This window comes from Marmota flaviventris, chromosome 1 (genome assembly GCF_047511675.1).
Source record: "Marmota flaviventris isolate mMarFla1 chromosome 1, mMarFla1.hap1, whole genome shotgun sequence".
Classification (NCBI taxonomy): domain Eukaryota; kingdom Metazoa; phylum Chordata; class Mammalia; order Rodentia; family Sciuridae; genus Marmota; species Marmota flaviventris.
In genome coordinates, this window is record NC_092498.1 from 169,293,464 (window position 1) to 169,317,876 (window position 24,413).

General features: G+C 37.2%; 1 protein-coding gene across 1 annotated transcript in view; it reads right to left on the bottom strand.

The window, feature by feature from the left end:
• The window catches only part of Dnah12 (dynein axonemal heavy chain 12), a 260,520-nt gene that overhangs the window by 66,791 nt on the left and 169,316 nt on the right, over positions 1-24,413 (bottom strand). Inside the window, exons 51-55 of the mRNA XM_071618864.1 lie at positions 18,155-18,244; positions 17,364-17,504; positions 14,594-14,835; positions 12,339-12,486; positions 11,905-12,050 (exon numbers count right to left, since the gene is read on the bottom strand). Coding sequence (XP_071474965.1) covers positions 11,905-12,050; positions 12,339-12,486; positions 14,594-14,835; positions 17,364-17,504; positions 18,155-18,244 — 767 coding nt within the window. The remainder of the gene's footprint in view (positions 1-11,904; positions 12,051-12,338; positions 12,487-14,593; positions 14,836-17,363; positions 17,505-18,154; positions 18,245-24,413) is intronic.

A 24,413-nucleotide genomic window follows, 5' to 3' on the forward strand; every position in this document is an offset into this window, starting at 1 on the left:
ATGAAAAACTCTTTCTTACATTTAATAACTCAAAAATAAATTACTATCTCAGGCAAAGACAGTTAACAATGTGTTTGAGTATTTATGGTATATGAAAAAGTAAAACATATAAGAACAGCACAATAGATATGAAGGAATCATTGGAATTATACTGTTGAAAGATTCTTATACTATCTGATAGGAGGGTTTATTTGGTTCTTTTGATTTTGCAGTGCTGGGAATTGAACCCATAGCCTTGTGCATGCCAGGCAAGCATTCTTCTACTGAGCTATATCTCCAGCCTATATATGTATAGTATTATTAAATTATTTGGATGTGTTCAGTAATAAATTAAAGATGGATATTGTAAACACTAGAACAAATAAACACTAAAAACATAATAAATAACCATTAAGTCAATTCTGGAGATAAAAATGAAATCACAAAAATATTGTATTAATTTAAATCCAAGTAGAATAAGAATATTAAAAACAACAAAGAACAAATGAGAGAAAAGAACTAGCAAGATGGCAGGTGAAAATCTAGATGTATCAATAATACCATTCAATGTAAATGATGCAAATACTGCGATTTAAAGTGGGGAAAAAAAGTCATTTTCCAAACTAATTCACAAATCCTCATAAAAGAAAAACTAAAAGGACAAAATTAGCATTGCAAATCAGTAAAGAAAGTCGAGATAACTCAAAACAATGCTAGGGTAAAAGAATGTCACTTTACAATAAGTAAAATTATACTCTATTTCAGCATTTCCAAAAAATGCAAAAAGAAGCAAGTACCAGAGTCCTAACTGTGAAAAAGTATATTGCTTTCCTAGCTCACTCTTTCTGACAGCTACTCTCCTGGCATCTAGTTCCCATGTTTATTAATATAAAGGCACAGCCCTGAGTCACAGGTCACCAGACCTAGGGTGAATTATTTGGCCCAAGGTAGAACAATGAGGTTTTCTTCACAGGAATTAGAATTTGAATTTTATGTTTCTGCTTCATCTGTATCATTCAACTCAAGATTTTTGACTCAGGAACTAAAGCTTTCTTGGATATATGTACAGTAGACTAGAGCCAGTGTATCTTTAAAGATAGACTAATGAAGCATCTGCACAGAGAATAATACAGAAGATGAGACAGAAATAGACAGAGGCACAGACACAGAGAGAAAATAACTGCCTTAGTTACTAATGGTTTCCATTTTCAGCTTCTAGAGGCCTGGTGACCCATCTTTACTCTGAGATACCCTTAAGATAGTTTAAAATGAGTACTCAAAGAGTAAGCATTATTAGCTATATTATTAGGCTTTGCTGTGAAGAGGTACAGAGAGGAAACTAAGCTTTTTATATTAGTGACAAGAAGGATGATAATTATAAGTGACTACACTGAGCCCAAAAGGCAAGAAGTAGAATCTAGGCTATATATGGAAATTATTCCTCCAAAACTGACCAAGTCCATGGCCTCTTGATCACCTAGTCCAAAAATAACAAGTAGAAATGGTAACTATTGGAATGTCACTTTATTAGAAGAGTCAACTTTCTGTCAGAAATGACAGATTATTTTCCTCAATTTGCATTTCCTTGAATGTCAATTAAGGGTTACAGATATACCAAAGGCATCTCTGAACTACAATTTTTAAAAATGATGACATTTGCCAGTAAACGGATGGAGAATACCATGCTAAGTGAAATAAGCCAATCCCCTCAAACCAAAGTCTGAATATTTTCTCTGATATGCAGATGCTAATTCACAATAAAGGGTGGGTAGGGGGCTAAGGAAAAACAGAGTTACTTTGGATCAGGAAGAAGGAAGTGAAGGGAGAGGAGGGGATGTGGGGGTAGAAAAGATAATAGAATGAATTGAGCATTATTATATTACCCTATGTGCATATATGACTATATGACTATATTGTGATTCTATATCATGTACAACCAGAAGAATGAGAAGTTATACCTCATTTATGTATGATGTGTCAAAATGCATTCTACTATCATGTAAAACTAATTAGAATAAATAAGAAAAAAAGATACATATTTAAGAAACTAGAAATCTTAACTGTCCTAATTGATCATTACACATTGTGTGTGTGTTTATGTATACATACATATCCATACATTTGGAATTCTCACATTATACCCCATAAATATATAATTTTACATCAACAAAATGAATAAATGAGATCTTTATTTTATCATAATTTCTTTTACTAAAGTTTAAAGATGAAATAACTCATGACTTGGAAATTTTTAAAAATCTGAATGGCCACCAAATGCATGGAAATGGAGTCTAAAATAGAATGAATACTTAAGGCTCTAATATATTGAATATTAGGGTAGAATAATCTCTGCTTTACAACATATTTTTTGAGTAGTTAAAATATATTCTTTCTCAGAGTATGTTAAATTTTATTCATTGCTTAGAAGTTTCAACCTAAGGATGTTGACTTTCAAGTAAAATTTTGAGCAAATAAACACTCAAAATATGATTATATAATACAACAAATATAAAGAACACTTAAATGTTTTGCAGTTTCTTTTTTTCTTCTTTTGTACTGGGGATTGAACCCAGGGGCACTTAAACACTGAGTCACATCTCCAGTTCTTTTTTTACATTTTATTTAGAGACAGGGTCTCACTGAGTTATTCAGGGCCTTACTAAGTTGCTGAGGCTGGCTTTGAACTTATGATCCTCCTGCCTCAGCCTCCAGAGCTGCTGTGATTTTTAGGTGTTCCCACCATGCCCAGCTAAATGTTTTGCAGTTTCTAATAAGGTTTCCAAAGAATGTAAACAAACAATAACTCCAATTATCAGGATGTAAGATCTCCTTTTTTTTTGGGTGGTACTGGGGATTGAACCCAGGGCCTCACACATATTTAAGCACACAGTCTATTATTGAGTTACATCATTATCCCAATATTTCCTTATATCTTTAGTTTTTCCCATATTGCAAAAGAAGACTAAAATTTTGTATATAGTTTTGAGGATGGTGAAATGAATCTATATAGATGAATTTTTGTAGATGCATTTCATTTCATGAATCTACATAGATTAATTATATTTCACTTTGGCATAGTTATAAAGAGCAGGGATTTGGTAGTTAGGTTGCCTGGGTTCAAATTCTGACTCTGCTATTATTAGCTCAGTTATCTTACTAACCTTACAATTCCCCATCTGTAAAATGGAATAAACATAATGCCTAACTCATGATGTAAGGATATAGGGCATTTAGAATAGTATCTGATGAATACAAGGACTCAATATTGTTTGTCATAATATGTTTGAGAAATGGTCCCATGTGAAACTTTTTAAATTAGATAACAACAGGGCTAAATAACCATTATAGAAAACTACTTCTCAGAGGAAAATAATTTTCCAAGTTTTTCAATGTGATATGGATAAAAAATAACACTAAATCCATTTGGAAAGTTCTTGTAATTATCAGACTATTAATGATAGAAATTAAAAAATATATCCATGAGATCACATAAGTTATCGAGTTTTAATATCATGAAAATGGGTATCAATAAAAACAGATAAGCTATATAGGCCAAAACTAGAAATAGCCCAGATATGCATTAACAGGAAGATTCATAAGCAGTGTTCATGTAATAGAATACTACTCAGCAATAACAACAACAACAACAACAAAAAATAGAAAATACCAATATATACAGTAGAATGAATGAATCTCAAAAATTTACAGAGTAGAAAAATTCTTACACACTAGAACACATACTACATGATTCCATTTATATGAAGTTCTAGAATAAGCATGATTAAATCAATGATGGGAAATAATAAAAAATGATTTTGAGGTGCAATAAAGGCAAGGATTTATTGGAAATGGATAATAAAGGAATTTCCCAAAGAGTAGTTATGTTATGTATCTTGATAGAGATATGCATTTCATAGGTATTTACTTTCATCGGTAATCACCAAATGATACACTGTTTTATGTATTTCTTTGTAAATTTTACCCAAGAAGAAAAAAAATGAACTTAATTAAGGATATGCATGCATAAGTATCTGAGGGGAATATATCTATATCTGTAGCATACACTAAAACACATTTTAAAAATGTATTGATGGATTGGTACAAAGATAAACAGACATGTATACTTTTTTAAAAAATTTTTTTATTGTTGGTTGTTCAAAACATTACATAGTTCTTGATATATCATATTTCACACTTTGATTCAAGTGGGTTATGAACTCCCATTTTTACCCCATATACAGATTGCAGAATCACATCAGTTACACATCCATTGATTTACATATTGCCATACTAGTGTCTGTTGTATTCTTTTTTTTTAAATTTTTTATTGTTGGTTGTTCAAAACATTACAAATTTCTTGATATATCATATTTCACACTTTGATTCAAGTGGGTTATGAACTCCCATTTTTACCCCGTATACAGATTGCATAATCATATCAGTTACACATCCATTGATTTACATGTTGCCATACTAGTGTCTGTTTTTTTTTTTTTTTTTTTTTTAATTTTTTATTGTTGGCTGTTCAAAACATTACATAGTTCTTGATATATCATATTTCACACTTTGATTCAAGTGGGTTATGAGCTCCCATTTTTACCCCATATACAGATTGCAGAATCACATCAGTTACACATCCATTGATTTACATATTGCCATACTAGTGTCTGTTGTATTCTGCTGCCTTTCCTATCCTCTACTATCCCCCCTCCCCTCCCCTCCCCCCCTTCTCTCTCTACCCCCTCTACTGTCATTCATTTCTCCCCCTTGTATTATTTTCCCCTTTCCCCTCAATTCCTCTTGTATGTAATTTTGTATAACCCTGAGGGTCTCCTTCCATTTCCATGCAATTTCCCTTCTCTCTCCCTTTCCCTCCCACCTCTCATCCCAGTTTAATGTTAATCTTCTTCTCATGCTCTTCGTCCCTACTCTGTTCTTAGTTACTCTCCTTATATCAAAGAAGACATTTGGCCTTTGTTTTTTAGGGATTAGCTAGGTTCACTTAGCATAATCTGCTCTAATGCCATACATTTCCCTGCAAATTCTATGATTTTGTCATTTTTAAATGCAGAGTAATACTCCATTGTGTATAAATGCCACATTTTTTTTTTATCCATTCGTCTATTGAAGGGCATCTGGGTTGGTTCCACAGTCTAGCTATTGTGAATTGTGCTGCTATGAACATCGATGTAGTAGTGTCCCTGTAGCATGGTCTTTTTAGGTCTTTAGGGAATAGACCGAGAAGGGGAATAGCTGGGTCAAATGGTGGTTCCATTCCCAGCTTTCCAAGAAATCTCCATACTGCTTTCCAAATTGGCTGCACCAATTTGCAGTCCCACCAGCAATGTACAAGTGTACACTTTTCCCCACATCCTCGCCAGCACTTGTTGCTGTTTGACTTCATAATGGCTGCCAATCTTACTGGAGTGAGATGGTATCTTAGGGTGGTTTTGATTTGCATTTCTCTGACTGCTAGAGATGGTGAGCATTTTTTCATTTACTTGTTGATTGATTGTATGTCCTCCTCTGAGAAGTGTCTGTTCGGGTCTTTGGCCCATTTGTTGATTGGGTTATTTGTTATCTTACTGTCTAATTTTTTGAGTTCTTTGTATACTCTGGATATTAGGGCTCTATCTGAAGTGTGAGGAGTAAAAATTTGTTCCCAGGATGTAGGCTCCCTATTTACCTCTCTGATTGTTTCTTTTGCTGAGAAAAAACTTTTTAGTTTGAGTAAGTCCCATTTCTTGATTCTAGTTATTAACTTTTGAGCTATGGGTATCCTATTGAGGAATTTGGAGCCCGACCCCACAGTATGTAGATCGTAGCCAACTTTTTCTTCTATCAGATGGCGTGTCTCTGATTTGATATCAAGCTCCTTGATCCATTTTGAATTAACTTTTGTGCATGGTGAGAGAAACGGATTCAGTTTCATTTTGTTGCATATGGATTTCCAGTTTTCCCAGCACCATTTGTTGAAGATGCTATCCTTCCTCCATTGCATGCTTTTAGCCCCTTATCAAATATAAGATAGTTGTAGTTTTGTGGATTGGTTTCTGTGTCCTCTATTCTGTACCATTGGTCCACCCGCCTGTTTTGGTACCAGTACCATGCTGTTTTGGTTACTATTGCTCTGTAGTATAGTTTGAAGTCTGGTATCGCTATACCGCCTGATTCACACTTCCTGCTTAGCATTGTTTTTGCTATTCTGGGTCTTTTATTTTTCCATATGAATTTCATGATTGCTTTCTCTATTTCTACAAGAAATGCCGTTGGGATTTTGATTGGCATTGCATTAAACCTATAGAGAACTTTTGGTAATATCGCCATTTTGATGATGTTAGTTCTGCCTATCCATGAACAGGGTATATTTTTCCATCTTCTAAGATCTTCTTCTATTTCTCTCTTTAGGGTTCTGTAGTTTTCATTGTATAAGTCTTTCACCTCTTTTGTTAGGTTGATTCCCAAGTATTTTTTTTTTTGAGGATATTATGAATGGAGTGGTTGTCCTCATTTCCATTTCAGAGGATTTGTCACTGATATACAGGATTTATGCGTGTTGATTTTATATCCTGCCACTTTGCTGAATTCATTTATTAGCTCTAATAGTTTCTTTGTAGACCCTTTTGGGTCTGCTAGGTATAGAATCATGTCACCTGCAAATAGTGATAATTTAAGTTCTTCTTTTTCTATTTTTATGCCTTTAATTTCTTTCGTCTCTCTAATTGCTCTGGCCAGTGTTTCGAGAACTATGTTGAACAGAAGTGGCGAGAGAGGGCATCCCTGTCTTGTTCCAGATTTTAGAGGGAAGGCCTTCAATTTTTCTCCATTCAGAATGATGCTAGCCTGAGGCTTAGCATAGATTGCTTTTACAATATTGAGGTATGTTCCTGTTATCCCTAGGTTTTCTAGAGTTTTGAACATAAAGGGATGCTGTACTTTGTCGAATGCTTTTTCCGCATCTATCGAGATGATCATATGGTTCTTATTTTTAAGTCTATTGATGTGGTGAATAACATTTATTGATTTCCGTATATTGAACCAGCCTTGCATCCCAGGGATGAATCCTACTTGATCATGGTGCACAATTTTTTTGATATGTTTTTGTATCCGAGTGGCCAGAATTTTATTGAGGATTTTTGCATCTAGGTTCATTAGAGATATTGGTCTGTAGTTTTCTTTCTTTGAAGTGTCTTTGTCTGGTTTAGGAATCAGGGTGATGTTGGCCTCGTAGAATGAATTTGGAAGTTCTCCCTCTTTTTCTATTTCCTGAAGTAGCTTGAAAAGTATTGGTATTAGTTCCTCTTTAAAGGTTTTGTAAAACTCTGCTGTATACCCATCCGGTCCTGGGCTTTTCTTAGTTGGTAGTCTTTTGATGGTTTCTTCTATTTCCTCAATTGATATTGGTCTGTTTAGGTTGTCTATATCCTCCTGACTCAATCTGGGCAGATCATATGACTTAAGAAATTTATCGATGCCTTCACTATCTTCTAATTTATTGGAGTATAAGGATTCAAAATAATTTCTGATTATCTTCTGTATTTCTGAAGTGTCTGTTGTGATATTGCCTTTTTCATCCCGTATGCTAGTAATTTGAGTTCTCTCTCTTCTTCTCTTCGTTAGCATGGCTAAGGGTCTGTCGATTTTATTTATTTTTTCAAAGAACCAACTTTTAGTTTTGTCAATTTTTTCAATTGTTTCTTTTGTTTCGATTTCATTAATTTCAGCTCTGATTTTAATTATTTCTTGCCTTCTACTTCTTTTGCTGTTGTTTTGCTCTTCTTTTTCAAGGATTTTGAGATGAAGTATGAGATCATTTATTTGTTGGTTTTTTCTTTTTTTAAGGAATGAACTCCAAGCAATGAATTTTCCTCTTAGAACTGCTTTCAACGTGTCCCATAGATTCCGATATGTTGTGTCTGTGTTTTCATTTATCTCTAAGAATTTTTTAATTTCCTCCTTGATGTCTTCTATAACACATTGATCATTCAGTAACCTATTGTTCATTCTCCAAGTGATGCATGATTTTTCCTTCCTTCTTTTATCGTTGATTTTCAGTTTCATTCCATTATGATCAGATAAGATGCATGGTATTATCTCTACTCCTTTATATTGTCTAAGAGTTGCCCTATGACATAATATATGATCTATTTTTGAGAAGGATCCATGTGCTGCTGAGAAAAAAGTGTAACTGCTTGATGTTGGGTGGTATATTCTATATATGTCAATTAAGTCTAGGTTATTAATTGTGTTATTGAGTTCTATAGTTTCCTTATTCAACTTTTGTTTGGAAGATCTGTCCAGTGGTGAGAGAGGTGTGTTGAAGTCTCCCATGATTATTGTATGGTGGTCTATTAGACTCTTGAACTTGAGAAGAGTTTGTTTGATGAACATAGCTGCACCATTGTTTGGGGCATATATATTTATGATTGTTATGTCTTGTTGGTGTATGGTTCCCTTGAGCAGTATGTAGTGTCCCACTTTATCCATTTTGATTAACTTGGGCTTGAAATCTATTTTATTTGATATGAGTATGGACACACCTGCTTGTTTCCAAAGTCCATATGAGTGATATGATTTTTCCCAACCTTTCACCTTCAGCCTATGTATGTCTTTTCCTATCAAATGTGTCTCCTGTAGGCAGCATATTGTTGGGTCTTGTTGTGTGATCCATTCTACTAGCCTGTGTCTCTTAATTGGTGAGTTTAAGCCATTAACATTTAGGGTTATTATTGAGATATGGGTTGTTCTTCCAGCCATATTTGTTTATTTATGTTACTAAACATGGTTTGTTTTCCTCTTCGATTATTTCCCCCCCTTTACTGTCCTACCTCCCACTGTTGGTTTTCATTGTTATTTTCCATTTCCTCTTCCTGTAATGTTTTGCCGAGGATGTTTTGAAGAGATGGTTTTCTAGCTGCAAATTCTTTTAACTTTTGTTTATCGTGGAAGGTTTTAATTTCATCTTCCATCCTGAAGCTTAATTTCGCTGGATACACAATTCTTGGTTGGAACCCATTTTCTTTCAGTGTTTGAAATATGTTATTCCAGGATCTTCTAGCTTTCAGAGTCTGTGTTGAAAGATCAGTGTTATCCTGATTGGCTTACCCCTAAATGTAATCTTCTTCCTTTCTCTTGTAGCTTTTAAAATTCTCTCCTTATTCTGTATGTTGGGCATCTTCATTATAATGTGTCTAGGTGTGGATCTCTTATGATTTTGCACCTTCGGCGTCCTGTAGGCTTCTAGGATTTGGGATTCTGTCTCATTCTTCAAGTCTGGGAAGTTTTCTCGTATTATTTCATTGAATAGATTGCTCATTCGTTTGGTTTGGACCTCTATACCTTCCTGTATCCCAATGACTCTTAAATTTGGTCTCTTTATGTTATCCCATATTTCTTAGATGTTCTGCTCATGGTTTCTTAACAGTCTTGCTGAGCTGTCTATGTTCTTTTCAAGTTGAAATACTTTGTCTTCATTGTCTGATGTTCTATCTTCTAAGTGTTCTACTCTGCTGGTAGTATTCTCAATTGAGTTTTTAAGTTGGTTTATTGCTTCCTGCATTTCTAGGATTTCTGTTTGTTTGTTTTTTATAACCTCTATCTCCCTGTATAGTTGATCTTTTGCTGCCTGGATTTGTTTGTGTAATTCATTGTCGAAGTGATCTTTCATTGTGTGATTTTGCTGTCTAATGTCTTCCTTGAGATTCCAGATCATCTGAAGCATGTATATCCTGAATTCTTTATCTGACATTCCATCTGCTGCAGCTGTTACCTCTTCTAAAGTTGAATTGACCTGCATTGCTTGTGGTCCTTTCTTTCCTTGTCTTTTCATACTGCTTGCGTTTCTTTCTGCTTGGTGAAACTGTTGTGTTTTTGAAAAATTTTCCCCCTATATATTTATATTGCTCTTGTATAGTTGAAAAGTCTCTCTTGCAGGGTGGGTCGGTGGTCTGCCTACCTTACAGGCGTGGGCGGCAGCTCTGCTCTGCCCCTCCTCCAATTGGTGTGATATGTCTACCACGCCCGCGGACCGCTGGGCCTGTGCTGCCGGTCGGTCGCAGGTCTGCCTACCTTGCAGGCGCGGGAGGCGGCTCTGCTCTGCCCCTACTCCAATTGGGGTGATGTGACTACCGCGCTGGCGGGCCGCTGGGCCTGTCCCGGGCGCGGGCAAAAGCTCTGCTCTGCCCCTACTCCAATTGGGGTGACGTGTGTACCCCGCCAGCAGGCCACCGGGCCTGATCCGCCAGTCGGTTGCAGGTCTGCCTACCTTGCAGGTGTGGGCGGCGGCTCTGCTCTGCCCCTCCTCCAATTGGTGTGACTTGTCTACCACACCTGCGGACCGCTGGGCCTGTTCTGGGCGTGGGCGAAGGCTCTGCTCTGCTCCTACTCCAATTGGGGTGACGTGCCTACCACCCCGGCCGGCCGCTGGGCCTGTTCCACCGGTTGGTCGCAGGTCTGCCTACCTTCCGGGCACGGGCAGCGGCTCTGCTCTGCCCCTACTCCAAATGGAGTGACATGTCTGTCGCGCAGGCAGGCCACTGGGCCTGTCCCGCTGGTCAGTCGCAGGTCTGCCTACCTTGCAGGCGCGGGCGGCGGCTCTGCCCTGCCCCTCCTACCACGCCCGCGGACCGCTGGGCCTGTCCTGCTGGTCGGTCGCAGGTCTGCCTACCTTGCGGGCACGGGTGGCGGCTCTTCTCTGCCCCTACTCCAATTGGGGTTATGTGACTACCACGCCGGCGGGCTGCTGGGCCTGTTCCGGGCGCGGGCGGCGGCTCTGCTCTGCCCCTGTGGGTTTATGACAAAGTGAGAGAGACTCGGGTGTTTGTGTCTCACTTTCTTTACCAGGAGACCAACTGTTTCTGTCGCTGCTGTTATCGATGAAGTTCTCTCCTCCGCCGCTTTCTGATGACATCAGATCTCTGCCATGTTGGTATCTCATGCGAATGGCAGCATTTCGTTCCCTTTGCCGGGTGACCAAAGCAACGGGTGAGTCCTGACCGGCCCTCACAAGCCCCGTCTCAGTCCTGTTGCCACTGCCTATGAAGGCTCGGTTGGTATTTACCTCCACATTATTCAGCAGGACCCGGACCGAGAAGCAGTTTCCGCGGGTTCTTTATCCCTGGGCCAGACCAGTTCCGGGAGCCAGAATTCGGCTGCTCCGTGCTCGGTGTATGTTCTGATAGGAGCAGGCTCCAAGAAGCAGTTTCCGTGGGTTATTTAGCACTGAGCCTTAGTAATTTGTCTGCGAGCCGCAGGCGAATGGCAGCCTGAAATTACCTGTTCTATGGCTGAATGAGCTGCGATCAGTCGAAAACAGGGATGGTGACGTCAGCTCTCCAAGATGGTGGCCGCTGGCTTCCTCTGTGGTCTGACCGGTGTGGAGAACTGAATTGGACCGCTTCCTTCCCCCGTCTCAAACCCAGAATTCAGCACTGAGTATGGTGATTGCACAGCTGGCAGAAGCCCGCAGAAACTGCAGCGCTGTATCTTTGCGTTGCTACCTCCTCGTTTCCCAGCGTGCGCCGCAGACTCTAGCCGCGGGGCGATTTGCTGAATAAGCAGCGTGACCCTCCGTGCGGACAAATCTCTCGCGTTTGAGTCCCCGTAGCTGATCCTCGTGCAATGGAAATCCTTCCTCTAGGTTTTGGAGCACCCCAATTTTGCTGGAAATTCCTAACAAGATAGCTTTTAGCCGTTCTAACTCGTCATTCTCCCGCACAGTGACGCAGTACACAGGGGTAATGCTCTCCCTTTGCCGCCATCTTCCCCCGGATCCAGACATGTATACTTAAGTAGCAAGTATAATAAAATGTTAATTACAGTATCTAGGAGGTGACAGCTCTATTGGTGCTTATTCTTTCAACTTTTACACACTGAAACTTTAAAATAAGATAATAGAAAAAAAAATTAATACTTTATGTTTCTTACCAACGCCTAGAGTTATTAACAATCACTCCGTTATCTATCGAGAATGTATCTGTTGGTAGTCCAGCAATATTCCAAGCTCTAATTTTTACTGGATCACCGAGGGTCTTACTTAGTGAGAATTCTTCTGAACATGGGATTTTTTTCTCCTGTAGGAAATAAACAAAAATCTGATGTTTTCTTTCATCTTGCTAAATGGAACATTTTTTAGATTAAAAAATATATTTAATTACCATTAGGTATTATGTAATAACTCTAAGAGCCAGGGAAGGGAAAAACTGAATTAAATGTTGAGCTGTAAAAGTATTTTACTGATCAAAGCAGCAGCAAACAAAAACAAGAAGCAAGAAAAACCCTGTATTTTCACTTTCGCCCAAAATACTTCAAAATGTACTTGAATGTTCTAAAACAAAACTTACTAAATATAAAACTAGTACCTTGCACAACATGCTCCAATCTTCTGTACAAGTTTGTCGAAAGCCAGAAGTGAAAGCACCAAGGTAAGCTATTACTCCTGCTGATACTAAGACATCACCAGTTAAATTTTCATATGTTATCTGAAGGTCATCTGCAGCTTGCGCCCATCTGTGTGATTAGCCAGAGGCAAAAGAGACATACAATAGATAGGGAACAACAGAAGACAGTAAGTAAAAGGGCAAGGGGCTTCCAAACCAAATTCTATAACAAAAAGTTATTTAAACCTTGGGTACTTGTTTATCTGTACAATAAGGAGATTGGATCCCTTCTAACTCTAATATGCTATTATTTATACCTATACATCTATATTATTTGAATGATAATCTGCCTTTCATTTTTAGAATATTAGGTAAATGGATGGCATTGGAGAAGATAATGCTAAGTGAAGTTAGCCAAAAAATCCCCAAAAAACAAATGCCAAATGTTTTCTCTGATATAAGGATGCTGACTCATAGTGGGGTAGGGAGGGGGAGCATGGGAGGAATAGATGAATTCTAGATAGGGAAGAGGGGTGGGAGGGAAAGGGAGGAGGCAGGGGACTAGCAAGGATGGTGGAATGTGATAGACATCATTATTCAAAGTACATGTATGAAGACACAAATTGGTGTCAACTACTTTATATATAACCAGAGATATGAAAAATTGTGCTGTATATGTGTAATAAGAATTGTAATGCATTCCGCTATCATTTATTTTTTAGAAAATAAAAAAAGAATATTAGGTATTTCTTACAGGACCTAGCTCTTCAGAACAAGCAAAAACAAAACATGAGCATTTTGCCTAATAATTTTTGCTAGGATGATTTAGTCTAATGTTCCTACTATTTGTTTCAGTATTCATTGTTAGACTGTTAACAGAAAACATTTGCAACTCACTATAAAAACTGTATGTAAGTTGTATAGAAGTTGAAATACTAAGATTGATATTTTTCTCATTTAATGGAACCCTCACAATAAAAAGTTATATTCCAAAACCATCTGATCTGCACTACAAAACACTTTCAAAGACATATTACCTTATCATGCTATGGATTGAACAAATATAATTAATAAATGAAATAGTTTGCTGTCCAGCCCAGGTAAGTAGATTAGAAAAAAGCTAACTGCCTTTATTAAATTAAATCAGTTTTATCTTCTTTGAAATAGTTTAAACCATTTTATTACAAAAAAAATTTTGAACACCTACAAAATTGGGAAGAATTATATAACTAACAACTACATATCACAAATGAAAAACCAGGGCTGGGGTTGTGGCTCACTGGTAGAGTGCTTGCCTAGCATATGTGAGGCACCGGGTTCGATCCTCAGCACCACATAAGTAAATATCAGGCTGAGGTTGTGGCTCAGTGGTAGAGTGTTCACCTAGTACATGTGAGGCCCTTAGTTTGATCCTCAGCACTGAAGGGAAAGCAAGAGATGGGTAAGCAAGAAATGAAAGACTGAGACCAGGCAGAGATACATAGGACAGTTTATTTATAAGAGCTGACAAAATAAAGGCAATCTCTCTATAGAAGAGAGAGGCAAAACAGGCTTGAGTTCTGGGACTTTTATGGGGGAGGCTCAGTAGTCAGAGACAAGCAGGTCCTAATGTAGTTGGTTAAGGGCTGGGTTGGTATGAGGGAGTGGTGAGCCTTTCTCAGAAAAGCCCTTGGGCAGGAAAGTGAAACTTTTTTCTTAAATTGGTGGCTGTCACTTAAGATGGCCATCCAGATACTAAGCAAGGAACTTACAAGCACCACATAAAAATAAATAAATAAAATAAAGGTATTGTGTTCACTACAACTAAAAAATAAATATTTAAATAAATAAATAAAGGTATTGTGTCCATCTATAACTAAAAATATTTTAAAAAATAGTTACTAACTGCCTTTTTTTATAAAGATGTAGATAGATACAATACCTTTACTTATTTATTTTTATGTGGTGCTGAGGACCGAACCCAGTGCCTCACACTTGCTAGGCAAGCACTCTACCACTGAGCTACAACCCCAGCCTCTACTAACTGCCTTTTTAAAACTATTTAAAAGCAAGTTACAAACACCATGCTCAACACTGATATTCATCTTTGGAGAGGTCTAGCCAAGTATCTTGTACAATGTCTCATATTCTCAAGTAGCCATTATAAAACTGGTAGTAATATAAAAAAAATACCCTGAGGTAGTCACATAGTCAAGTCTGACATTCTTAAATCTTGTTAAAATGAGTAGAAATCTGACCTTGTTTTTTCTCCACCCAGTCCCCCAATTAGTCTTGAGGCTCTTTCAAGTTTCTTAGCACAGAGTTCCACCTGATCTTCTAAAGCAGCCTTTTCCTCAGTTTTCTCTTTAAATGTCTTTTGTAAATTTTCCAAATGGTGTTCTACTTCTGCCAGTTCTGCTCTCTTCTGATTCAAAAGTCCCATTGTCTCAGCTAAGGATTTCTGAGCTTCTGCTAAGCGAGCTTTTTTAGGCGCCACGACCTATTTGGAAACAATATATATAGATGTGAACTATGTAAAACTTTAAATAATTCCTTTTTAGGTATTATGAATACAAATGTATTAAGATAATAAATTACATAAAAGTAAAAAAGTATGTATATAGTTCACAAAACATATAAATCATCTGGACTAGTAAAATGTCACCTACAAAATAAATTATTTCGGATTGACAAAGTAAGAAACTGCTGGTTGCATGACAAACAGAGAAAATTTATAATAGAAATCAGAAGTATTTAAGGGGTTGGGGTGTGGCTCAGTGGAAGCACATGTGTGAGGCACTGGGTTCAATTCTCAGCACCACATATAAATAAATTAATAAAATAAAGGTCTGTCAACACTAAACAATATTTTAAAAAAAGAAATAAGAAGTATTTAAAATACATGAATGTGTTTTTGGTTTTGGTGTTTTTTATTTAATTTCCAAATCTGTGATTTTCCTCCTAGTCACCCCAAGGTACACATATACATGGTGTGATAAGAACTGTGAAAATGAAATACAAAGGAGAGAGCTCCTTGGTATTCAGTTTCACAAAATTAATTTTTCCTTGACAAATACTGAAAAGCCACTTTGTTGAGAAAAGAGAGATCTTCTAAAGTTGTTATTTTGTTGTACTTATTAGCATGTCAAGAATGAGGTTTGGCCAACTTGATCACTAGTACAAAAAATTCAGAAGATGATCAGAGAGTCTGTGCCAGTTAGAAAAAAGGTCCTCCTGACAGTTCTGGTTCATCAACATGAATGAAGAAGACAAAGAGGGAAGTGAAAGCATGGTTATCAGCTACCAATATCCTGCTTTCTCTCCTCTGAAATCCTGAAGGAAGAGCATACTGAAAAAGCAAACAGAGGACGGAAGCTCCCTTTCCTAGTTTGGATTTCAGAGGGGACACTGCTAGTTATCTCCCTTCCATCCTCTTGCCTCAACATGGGGCAGCTGCATCAGAATAAAAATGGCAGTGTGGATGTATAGAGTGGGAAGACAGGACAGAGCTTGAATACTTTGGTTTCTCTGCTTTGTAGAAAGGATCCAGAAGAATCCATATGCCCTGTGGGACAGTGGAAATTAGCCAAATTGAGAGGTTATCAGCCTTCCATGAGATTACTATGTGGATAGACTAGATGTTCAAGGGAAGGACATCCCAGATGAAATTAGTTTTATTTACATTAAAGCCCCTACCTCTATACAAGCAAATGTTATATTCATTAAGGAATATCTCAAATTGTTGTAGTCTGATCACTCGTTCTGTTCTCTGAATTTATTCTAAATACATGCTACTACGTATTTTCATCTACATTTTAACTTTCATTTCCTGCTTCCCTGGGTATAATTATGCCTTTTAGGGGGTAAAGTTTGTGTTTCTCTGGTCCTTTACTAGACATACTTACAAAATGCTCTTAACAATTCTCCACTCTCCCATGAACTTGATCCCAATGTGTACTTTATAAAAGGTTCCTGATCAGTGACTGCCATGGCTTCAGGGGATCGTTCCATAATCTCTGTTAATGGTTACCTACTAGATCTTCTTCTGATCTTTTCAGTCAACTTAAAAAATTACTTTATTGTGATATAATTCACATATCACTCAATTTGCCCATTTAAAGTGTATAATTCAATGGTTTTTAACATATTCACGGAATTGTGCAACAATCATCACAATTCTAGTACATTTTCACTACCCAAAACATAAACTCCATAACCATTATTCCCACTTCAACCCTTCCCCATCATCCTTTCCCCTAATCTTTTGTCCCCAGGCAATCACTTAGCTACTTTCTGTCTCAGAATATTTCCATATTCTGAACACTTTATTCCTCCTTTCTAACTATAATTACAATATCCTTTGACCAAGATCTCTCCATCCCCTCTCCCTTCTAATCACCCAAGCCTCTAGTAACTACTTTATAATATCTAAAGAAAATGAATTCAGTATATTAAAAAGATATAGGCACTCCCACTAAGACATAATCAACGTAAGTGTCCATCAATAGATAGTTGGAGTTGTGGTACCTATGCACAATGGAATATTATTCATCCATAAAAGGAATGAAATCTTCTCATTTCCAACAACACAGGTGAACTAGGAGGATGTTATATTAAGTGAAATAAGCCAGCCACAGAAAGATAAATTCCACATGATCTCACTTAAATGTAGAATCAAAAAAGCTGAATCAAATTTTTAATCTGCTGCTTTGCTCTCAATGTTTTGAAATTTTCTTTTTCAGTTCTCCCCTCATCAAACCCAAATTCCCCTTTGTCTCAGGGCCTTAGGTTAGTCTGGATAATTCCACTGCTCATCCATGCTCCCACAGCACTACTACAGTACCAGGTCCAACCAGGAATAGTCTCTGTATCTTCTAGGTATACAATCAACATCTGATGATTACGCTGTAACAGGACAAATTCTCTCTGGAATTGCTTTGAAAAACTCTTTAACTAGTAAATATATGCATAGGCTTTAGTTTCTGAGAATATTTTAGCAGAAAATAGATATGAAAATGCTCAAAATACCTTTGCAACTCTGTCATACACTTCCATAGCCATGATCCACTTACACAGACCCTCTGCTGCAGAAGAAGCTTTAGCAATCTTAGCGGGGTCAAATTCGGGGTTTGTCAAATATTCACCACGGATCTTCGGCATAACAGTCACCTATACAATAAAGATTTAGACTTTAAAATTTCAACATGTATCACAGTCATAAGATGAAGAAAGCATATGTAATAAAAACATTTGAATAAAGAAGTAATATGTTGTCTTTAAAAGCCAAAATCAATATTTTGAGATAATTTAAAAACAAGCATAACTATAGTAGAAACACAAGTAATATTTATGTGAAAATATGCAAATTTATTATAGATACTAAAGCAAGATTTTTTTTTCAAGAATATTAAAAGACTCTTGTGGGTTGATGGAAAAATGAAAACAAAGTAAAAGAACAATTAAACATTAATGAAATAACAATGTGAATGGAAAAGATAATACTTTATCTTAAATAAATACATGTATAGTTTCCTAATAAACTATTTGTTGTAAGAAGACATTTAGAGAACTCTTTCAAGTCAATAATACAATAAACCAGTAATATATTAAATAACTTTCCAATCATCTGAAAATGATGTTTTATGCATTATGACAACTCATAATACAATCATTAGTAAATGCAATGTCCTTTTATTAATTACCTTAATCCTAAAAAAGGACTTTCTCCTTATGTTTTATAAAGCATTCTATAATTTTAAAGATCATATACATCTTGGCAAAGTCACATCTAGAGAAAAAAAAAATACAATATAACTCACTGGGATGTTGTCCTTGTCATATTCTCTCAAATCTCTTAAGAAATTCATATCTCCCAGAAGTTTTTTGCTAGGTCCCCAGTAATCAAATATCTAAAAATAAAATTTATAGAACTTACTAAATGTGCAATTAAAAATACTCAATATGAACGGTTGCCCTGCTGGCCCCACCCACCACACGGAGCAATGACCATGCTTCAACTCCCCATCTACCAACATGTGGCTCCTTGGGCCTGCCTTTGTCTTGGTAAACTGCAGCCACCACCATACCAAACCCCTTACATGGTAGCCTCCACCTTGGGACAATGGACAGGGTCCAGAGGCAGCAACCCACTGAAGCACTGCATGCCATAGTGCTACATCTCTTAACAGACCACTCGATGCCACCCTATGGCCCACCCTCATAGCCCCATCTCTGAAAGCAGTTGCCTCCATCTTGGGACACCTCCTCCATCATCTTGGGTTTTGCCGCTGCAAGTGCTGCCACCACTGCTATCTTTACTTGATGTTCCATTTTGGGACATCAGCTGGGGCCTGGAAGGTCAACATCAAGGTACCTAGAGGTTTCACACTGCTGCTACCACCAACCAGAGATGTGGCTGCTTCCATATAGGAATAACAGCCAGGACCTGGAAGACCATCACCAAGGTCCCTGCAGGCTTGGTTACACTAGAGGTATCCCTGCTAGGTATGCAAATAGCCACCAACTTGTTGCAGAAGCAGGAGAGCCTTGCACGGGGTCAGTAGGTAGGAAGACGGCGAGAGGGCATTTTGATCCCATCTCACCCACCCAACCAGCCTGGTGCCCACCAGTCTCCCAGGGCCAACTTGGGGGGCACTTGCTGGGACTCAACACCAGCCTGGTCCTCTACTCCCTCCCAATCCAACATCCACCAATCACCTGATCTCATCAGTTTGGCAATCACAGGGCCCTCTGGTTCCTCAAAACCCCCAGCCACCACCCCAGCCTAGTGCTTGTAGCTACATGGCTGGCCTGTAGATGTCAACACCTGGTCCTGATCTACCTGATACAGAACAGCTTTCCACGACAGGTATACGGGTCCCAGCACTCAGCCCCCAGAATCTCTGGAGAGAGAGGCTCCTGATTGGGAAGTTGAAAGGGTAAGGGCAGGATAGTTACAATTTAGAGACTAAATTAGAGACTAGGAACTTGTGGGGTCCACAAGCATTATAAGAGGCTAAGATCAGGCTCCTGCATTACACCAGTGGACCCCAAAGGAGATTCCTGAGGTGCAGTCTTCTAGTGGGACTGACAATTACTATACCCCACCGCCTCCAGGAGTTCTGCCTCCCACCTTAGTAACCTTCACCACCCTGAGGGTGGAGTTATCAGCAAACTCCAGAAAACCCCACCTATTGGATAAGAAGAAACACAGAGAAGATATTGAACTCCAACAGAAACAATGTTCAATTTTCCTTTGAGATTTTTTTCTTTTTTGGTTCCCTGCTCTCATATTCTCCACATTTTTGAAACCAAGTACTTTTCTTGTATCAGGTTACTAAGGACTGGGATGTTTGAACAGTATATTACAGTTTTTTTTTTATATGCTTTATTTTAATATTTATTTCTTTTTCTTTTCTTATTTTTTTACTCTATTTTCCTCTCACTTATCTGTTTCCCCAGAGTCTCTCTCTTTTCTCCTACTAACAGCCAACTTTGTTTGATTCCTTTCACTCTTCCTATGCTCTAATACCTCTATATTCTCACCTCCTACCTCATAAACATCACATCCTACACCTCCTCCCAGTTTTCTCTTTACCATTAGAAACTGAAGACCCTTTTGCAATTCTACTATTTGTATTGTAGATAATAATCGTATATATCATTTCTGTTCATTGCGACAAAACTGGAATCATCTAAATAGGAGCTGTTTGGTTTAAGGCTGCATATTGTTTGCATTGGGTGTTAATATTAATCTCCCTCTTAAAGGTGAGGTATTGGAAACCTGCAAGGACACTATAAGTTTATAGGATAGAAACTATAATACTTTGGATTCACAGTGCTAGAGGGAAGACACATGAACAACATGAAACAACAAGGGAAGAAAGTGCTCCAAACAAACCAAGATGCCATGATAATAGAATCCATTGACAGCACAGTAGAAGAAATGTCAGAAAAGGAGTTCAGAGTGTACACAGTTAAAATGATCTGCTAAGAGGAGCTGGGGTTGTGGCTCAGCAGTAGAGTGCTTACCTAGCATGTTCAAGGTCTTGGGTTCAATCCTCAGCACCATATAAAAGTAAACAAAGTAAACTATTGTGTCCATCTAAAAAATAAATATTAAAAATAAAATAAAATAAAATGATTGGCTAAGTAAAGAATGATTTAAGAGAGCAAATCAGCAACAATTATCACTTCAATAAAGAGATAAAAAAGTAAATGCAGGTAGCAAAAGATTACTTCAAGAAAGAGAGATTGTGGAGAAAAAAACCCAAAACCAGAAATCCTTGAAATGAAGGAAACAATAAACCAATTAAAAAACTCAATAAAAAGTATCACCAACAGACTAGAACCTTAGGCAAAAAAGACAAAATATATAATCTTGAAAATAAAGTTGACCACACAGTGAAGATAGTAAGAAACCTCCAAAAATTACAAGATAACATGAAAAGACCAAATTTAAGATTTATTGGGATACAGGAAGGCACAGAGATACAATCCAAGGGAATGTATAATCTTTTCAATGAAATAATATCAAAAAATTTCCCAAACCTGAAGAATGAATTGGCTTACAGGACACCAAGTATACAAAATTACAACAAATCCATACCAAGGCACATTATAATGAAAATGCCTAGCATGCAGAATAAGGATAGAATTTAAAAAGTCACAAGATAAAAGTTTCAGATTACACATAAGGGGAAACCAATTCAGATCTCAGCAGATTTCTCAACCCAGACCCTCAAAGTTAGGAGGTCTGGAACAACAAGCTCTTAAAGAAAATGGATGCCAACCAAGAATCTTATATCCAGCAAAATTAAGCCTCAGATTTGACTGTGAAATAAAAATCTCTGTGATAAACAAAAGCTAAAAGAATTTACAATGAGAAAGCCTGCACTATAAAACATTCTCAGCAAAATATTCCATGAGGAGAAAATGAATAACAACAATGAAAATCAGCAAAGGGAGGAACTACAGTAAAGAAAAAGCCAGTCAAAGGAGAAACTAAGTCAAGTTAAAAACCAAAAATAAATCCAAATGACCAGAAATACAAATCATATTTCAATAATAACCCTGAATGTTAATGGCCTAACTAAACTCATCAATACAGACATAGACTGGCAGATTGGATTTTTAAAAAAGACCCAACAATATGCTGTCTTTAAGAGATTGATCTAGGAAAAAGACATCCGCAGACTGAGGTAAAAGGATGGGAAAAAGCATATCACTCACATGGACTGTGTAAACAAGCAGGGGTTTCTACGCTCATATCAGATAAAGTGGACTTCAAAGAAGAATTAATACCAATACTCCTCGAATTATTCCATGAAATAGAAAAGGAGGGAACCTTCCAAACTCATTCTATGAGATTAGTATCACCCTGATACCAAAACCAGACAAAGATACATCAGGGGAAAAAAAAACTTCAGACCAATATCCTCAATGAACATAAATGCAAAAATTCTCAATAAAATTCTGGCAAATCCCATACAAAAATATTTAAAAGATGATCAAGTGGGTTTCATCCCAGGAATGCAAGGCTGGTTCAAAATACAGAAATCAATAAATGAAATCCATCACATCAATAGATTTAAAGATAGGCATCATATGTAGAAAAAACGTTTGACAAAATACAGCACCCTTTCATGTTCAAAACACTAGAAAAACTAGGGATAGTAGGAATATACCTTAATATTGTAAAAGCTACCTATGCCAAGCCCAAGGCCAACATCATTCTAAATGGAGAAAAATTGAAAGCATTCCTTCTAAAAACTGGAACAAGACAGGGATGCCCTTTTTCCATCATTTCTATTCAACATAGTCCTTGAAACTCTACCAGAACAATTAGATGAAAGAAAATAAAGGGATACGAATAGGAAAAGAAGAACTCAAACTATCACTATTTGCTGACAACATGATTCTAATTTCAAAGATCCACAAAATTCCACAAGAACTTCTATAATTAATAAATGAATTCAGCAAAGTAGCAGGATATAAAATCAATACCCATAAATTAAATGCATTTTTATATATCAATGACAAATCCTCTGAAAGAGAAATTAGGAAAACTACCCCATTCACAATAGTCTCAAAAAGAATTCGGAACCAATCTAACAAAAGAAGCAAAATACCTCTACAATGAAAACTACAAAACACTAAAGAAAGAAACTGAAGAACACCTTAGAAGATGGAAAGATCCCCCATGTTCTTGGACAGGCAGAATTAACATTGTTAAAATGGCCATAGTACCAAAAACTTTCTACAGATTTAATGCAATTCTAATTAAAATCCCAATGACATTCCTCATAGAAATAGAAGAAGCAATCATGAAATTCATTTGGAAAAATAAGAGACCCAGAATAGCCAAAGCAATTGTTAGCAAGAAAAGCAAAGCAGGAGGTATCATAATACCAGAACTTAAACTACACTACAGAGCTATAGTAACAAAAATGGCATGTTATTGGCACAAAACAGACACATAGACCAGTGGTACAAAAGACAGAGAAAAAACCCACATAATTACAGTTATCTCATACTAGACAAAGGTGCCAAAAACATACATTGGAGAAAAGATAGCCTCTTCAACAAATAGTGCTAGGAAAACTGGAAATCCATATACAGTAAAATGAAATTAAACCCCTCTCTCTCACCATGTACAAAACTCAACTCAAAGTGGATCAAGGACCTAAGAATTAGACCAGAGACCCTGCACCTAACAGAAGAAAAAGTAGGCCCAAATCTTCATCATGTCAGATTAGGATCTGACTGACTTAACCATATTCCCAAAGCACAAGAAATAAAACCAAGAATCAATAAGTAGAATGGATTCAAACTAAAAAGCTTCTTTGCAAAGGAAACAATCAATAATGTGACGAGGGAGGCTACAGAATGGGAGAAAAATCTTTACCACACACACATAAGATAGAGTACTCATCTCTAGGATATATAAAGAATTCAAAAAACTTATCAACAACTACAACAACAAAACCCCAATCGATAAATAAGCTAAGGAACTGAACAGATATGTCTCAGAAGATGTACAACTGATCAACAAGTATATTAAAAAATGTTCAACATCACTTATAATTAGAGAAATACAAATCAAAACTAAGATTTTATCTCATTCTAGTCAGAATGGCAATTATCAAGAATACAGGCAATAAGTGTTGGTTAGAATGTGGGGGAAAAGGTATACTCATACAATGCTGGTGGGACTGCAAATTGGTGCAACCACTATGGAAAGCAGTATGGAGATTCCTTAGAAAACTTGGATTGGAACCACCATTTGACCCAGCTATCCCACTCCTCAGTCTATATCCAAAGGACTTAAAATCAGCATACTATAGTGACATGGCCACATCAATGTTTATAGCAGCTCAATTCACAATAGCTAAACTGTGGAACCAACCTAGATGCTCTTCAACAGATTCATGGATAAAGAAACTGTGTATATATACACAATGGAATATTACTCAGTAATAAAAGAGAATAAAATTCTGGCATTTGCAGGTAAATGGATGGAGTTGGGGGATATGTTAAGTAAGCCAATCCTTCCCCCCAAATAAAAATCAAATGTTTTCTCTGATATGTGAATGCTGATCTGTAATGCGGAGGGCAAGGTAAGAATGGAGGAACTTTGGATTGAGCAGAGGGGAGTAAGGGGAGTAGAGGTGGCATGGGGGTTGGAAAGATGGTGGAATGAGATGGACATCATACCCTAGGTATATGAATATTTGCATGAATGGTGTGACTCCACGTCATGTACAACCAGAGAAATGAAAAGTTGTGCTCCATTTGTGTACAATGAATCAAAATACATTCTGATGTCATGTATAACTAATTAAAACAAAAATAAATAAAATAAATGTTAAATATAAAATTTTTCTTTTTAAAGTTTAAGACATATTATCCAGGGCTGGGGATGTGGCTCAAGCAGTAGCGCGCTCGCCTGGCATGCGTGTGGCCTGGGTTCGATCCTCAGCACCACATACAAACAAAAATGCTGTGTCCGCCGAAAACTAAAAAATAAATATTAAAATTCTCTCTCTCTCCTCTCTCTCTCTCTCTTTCTATCTATCT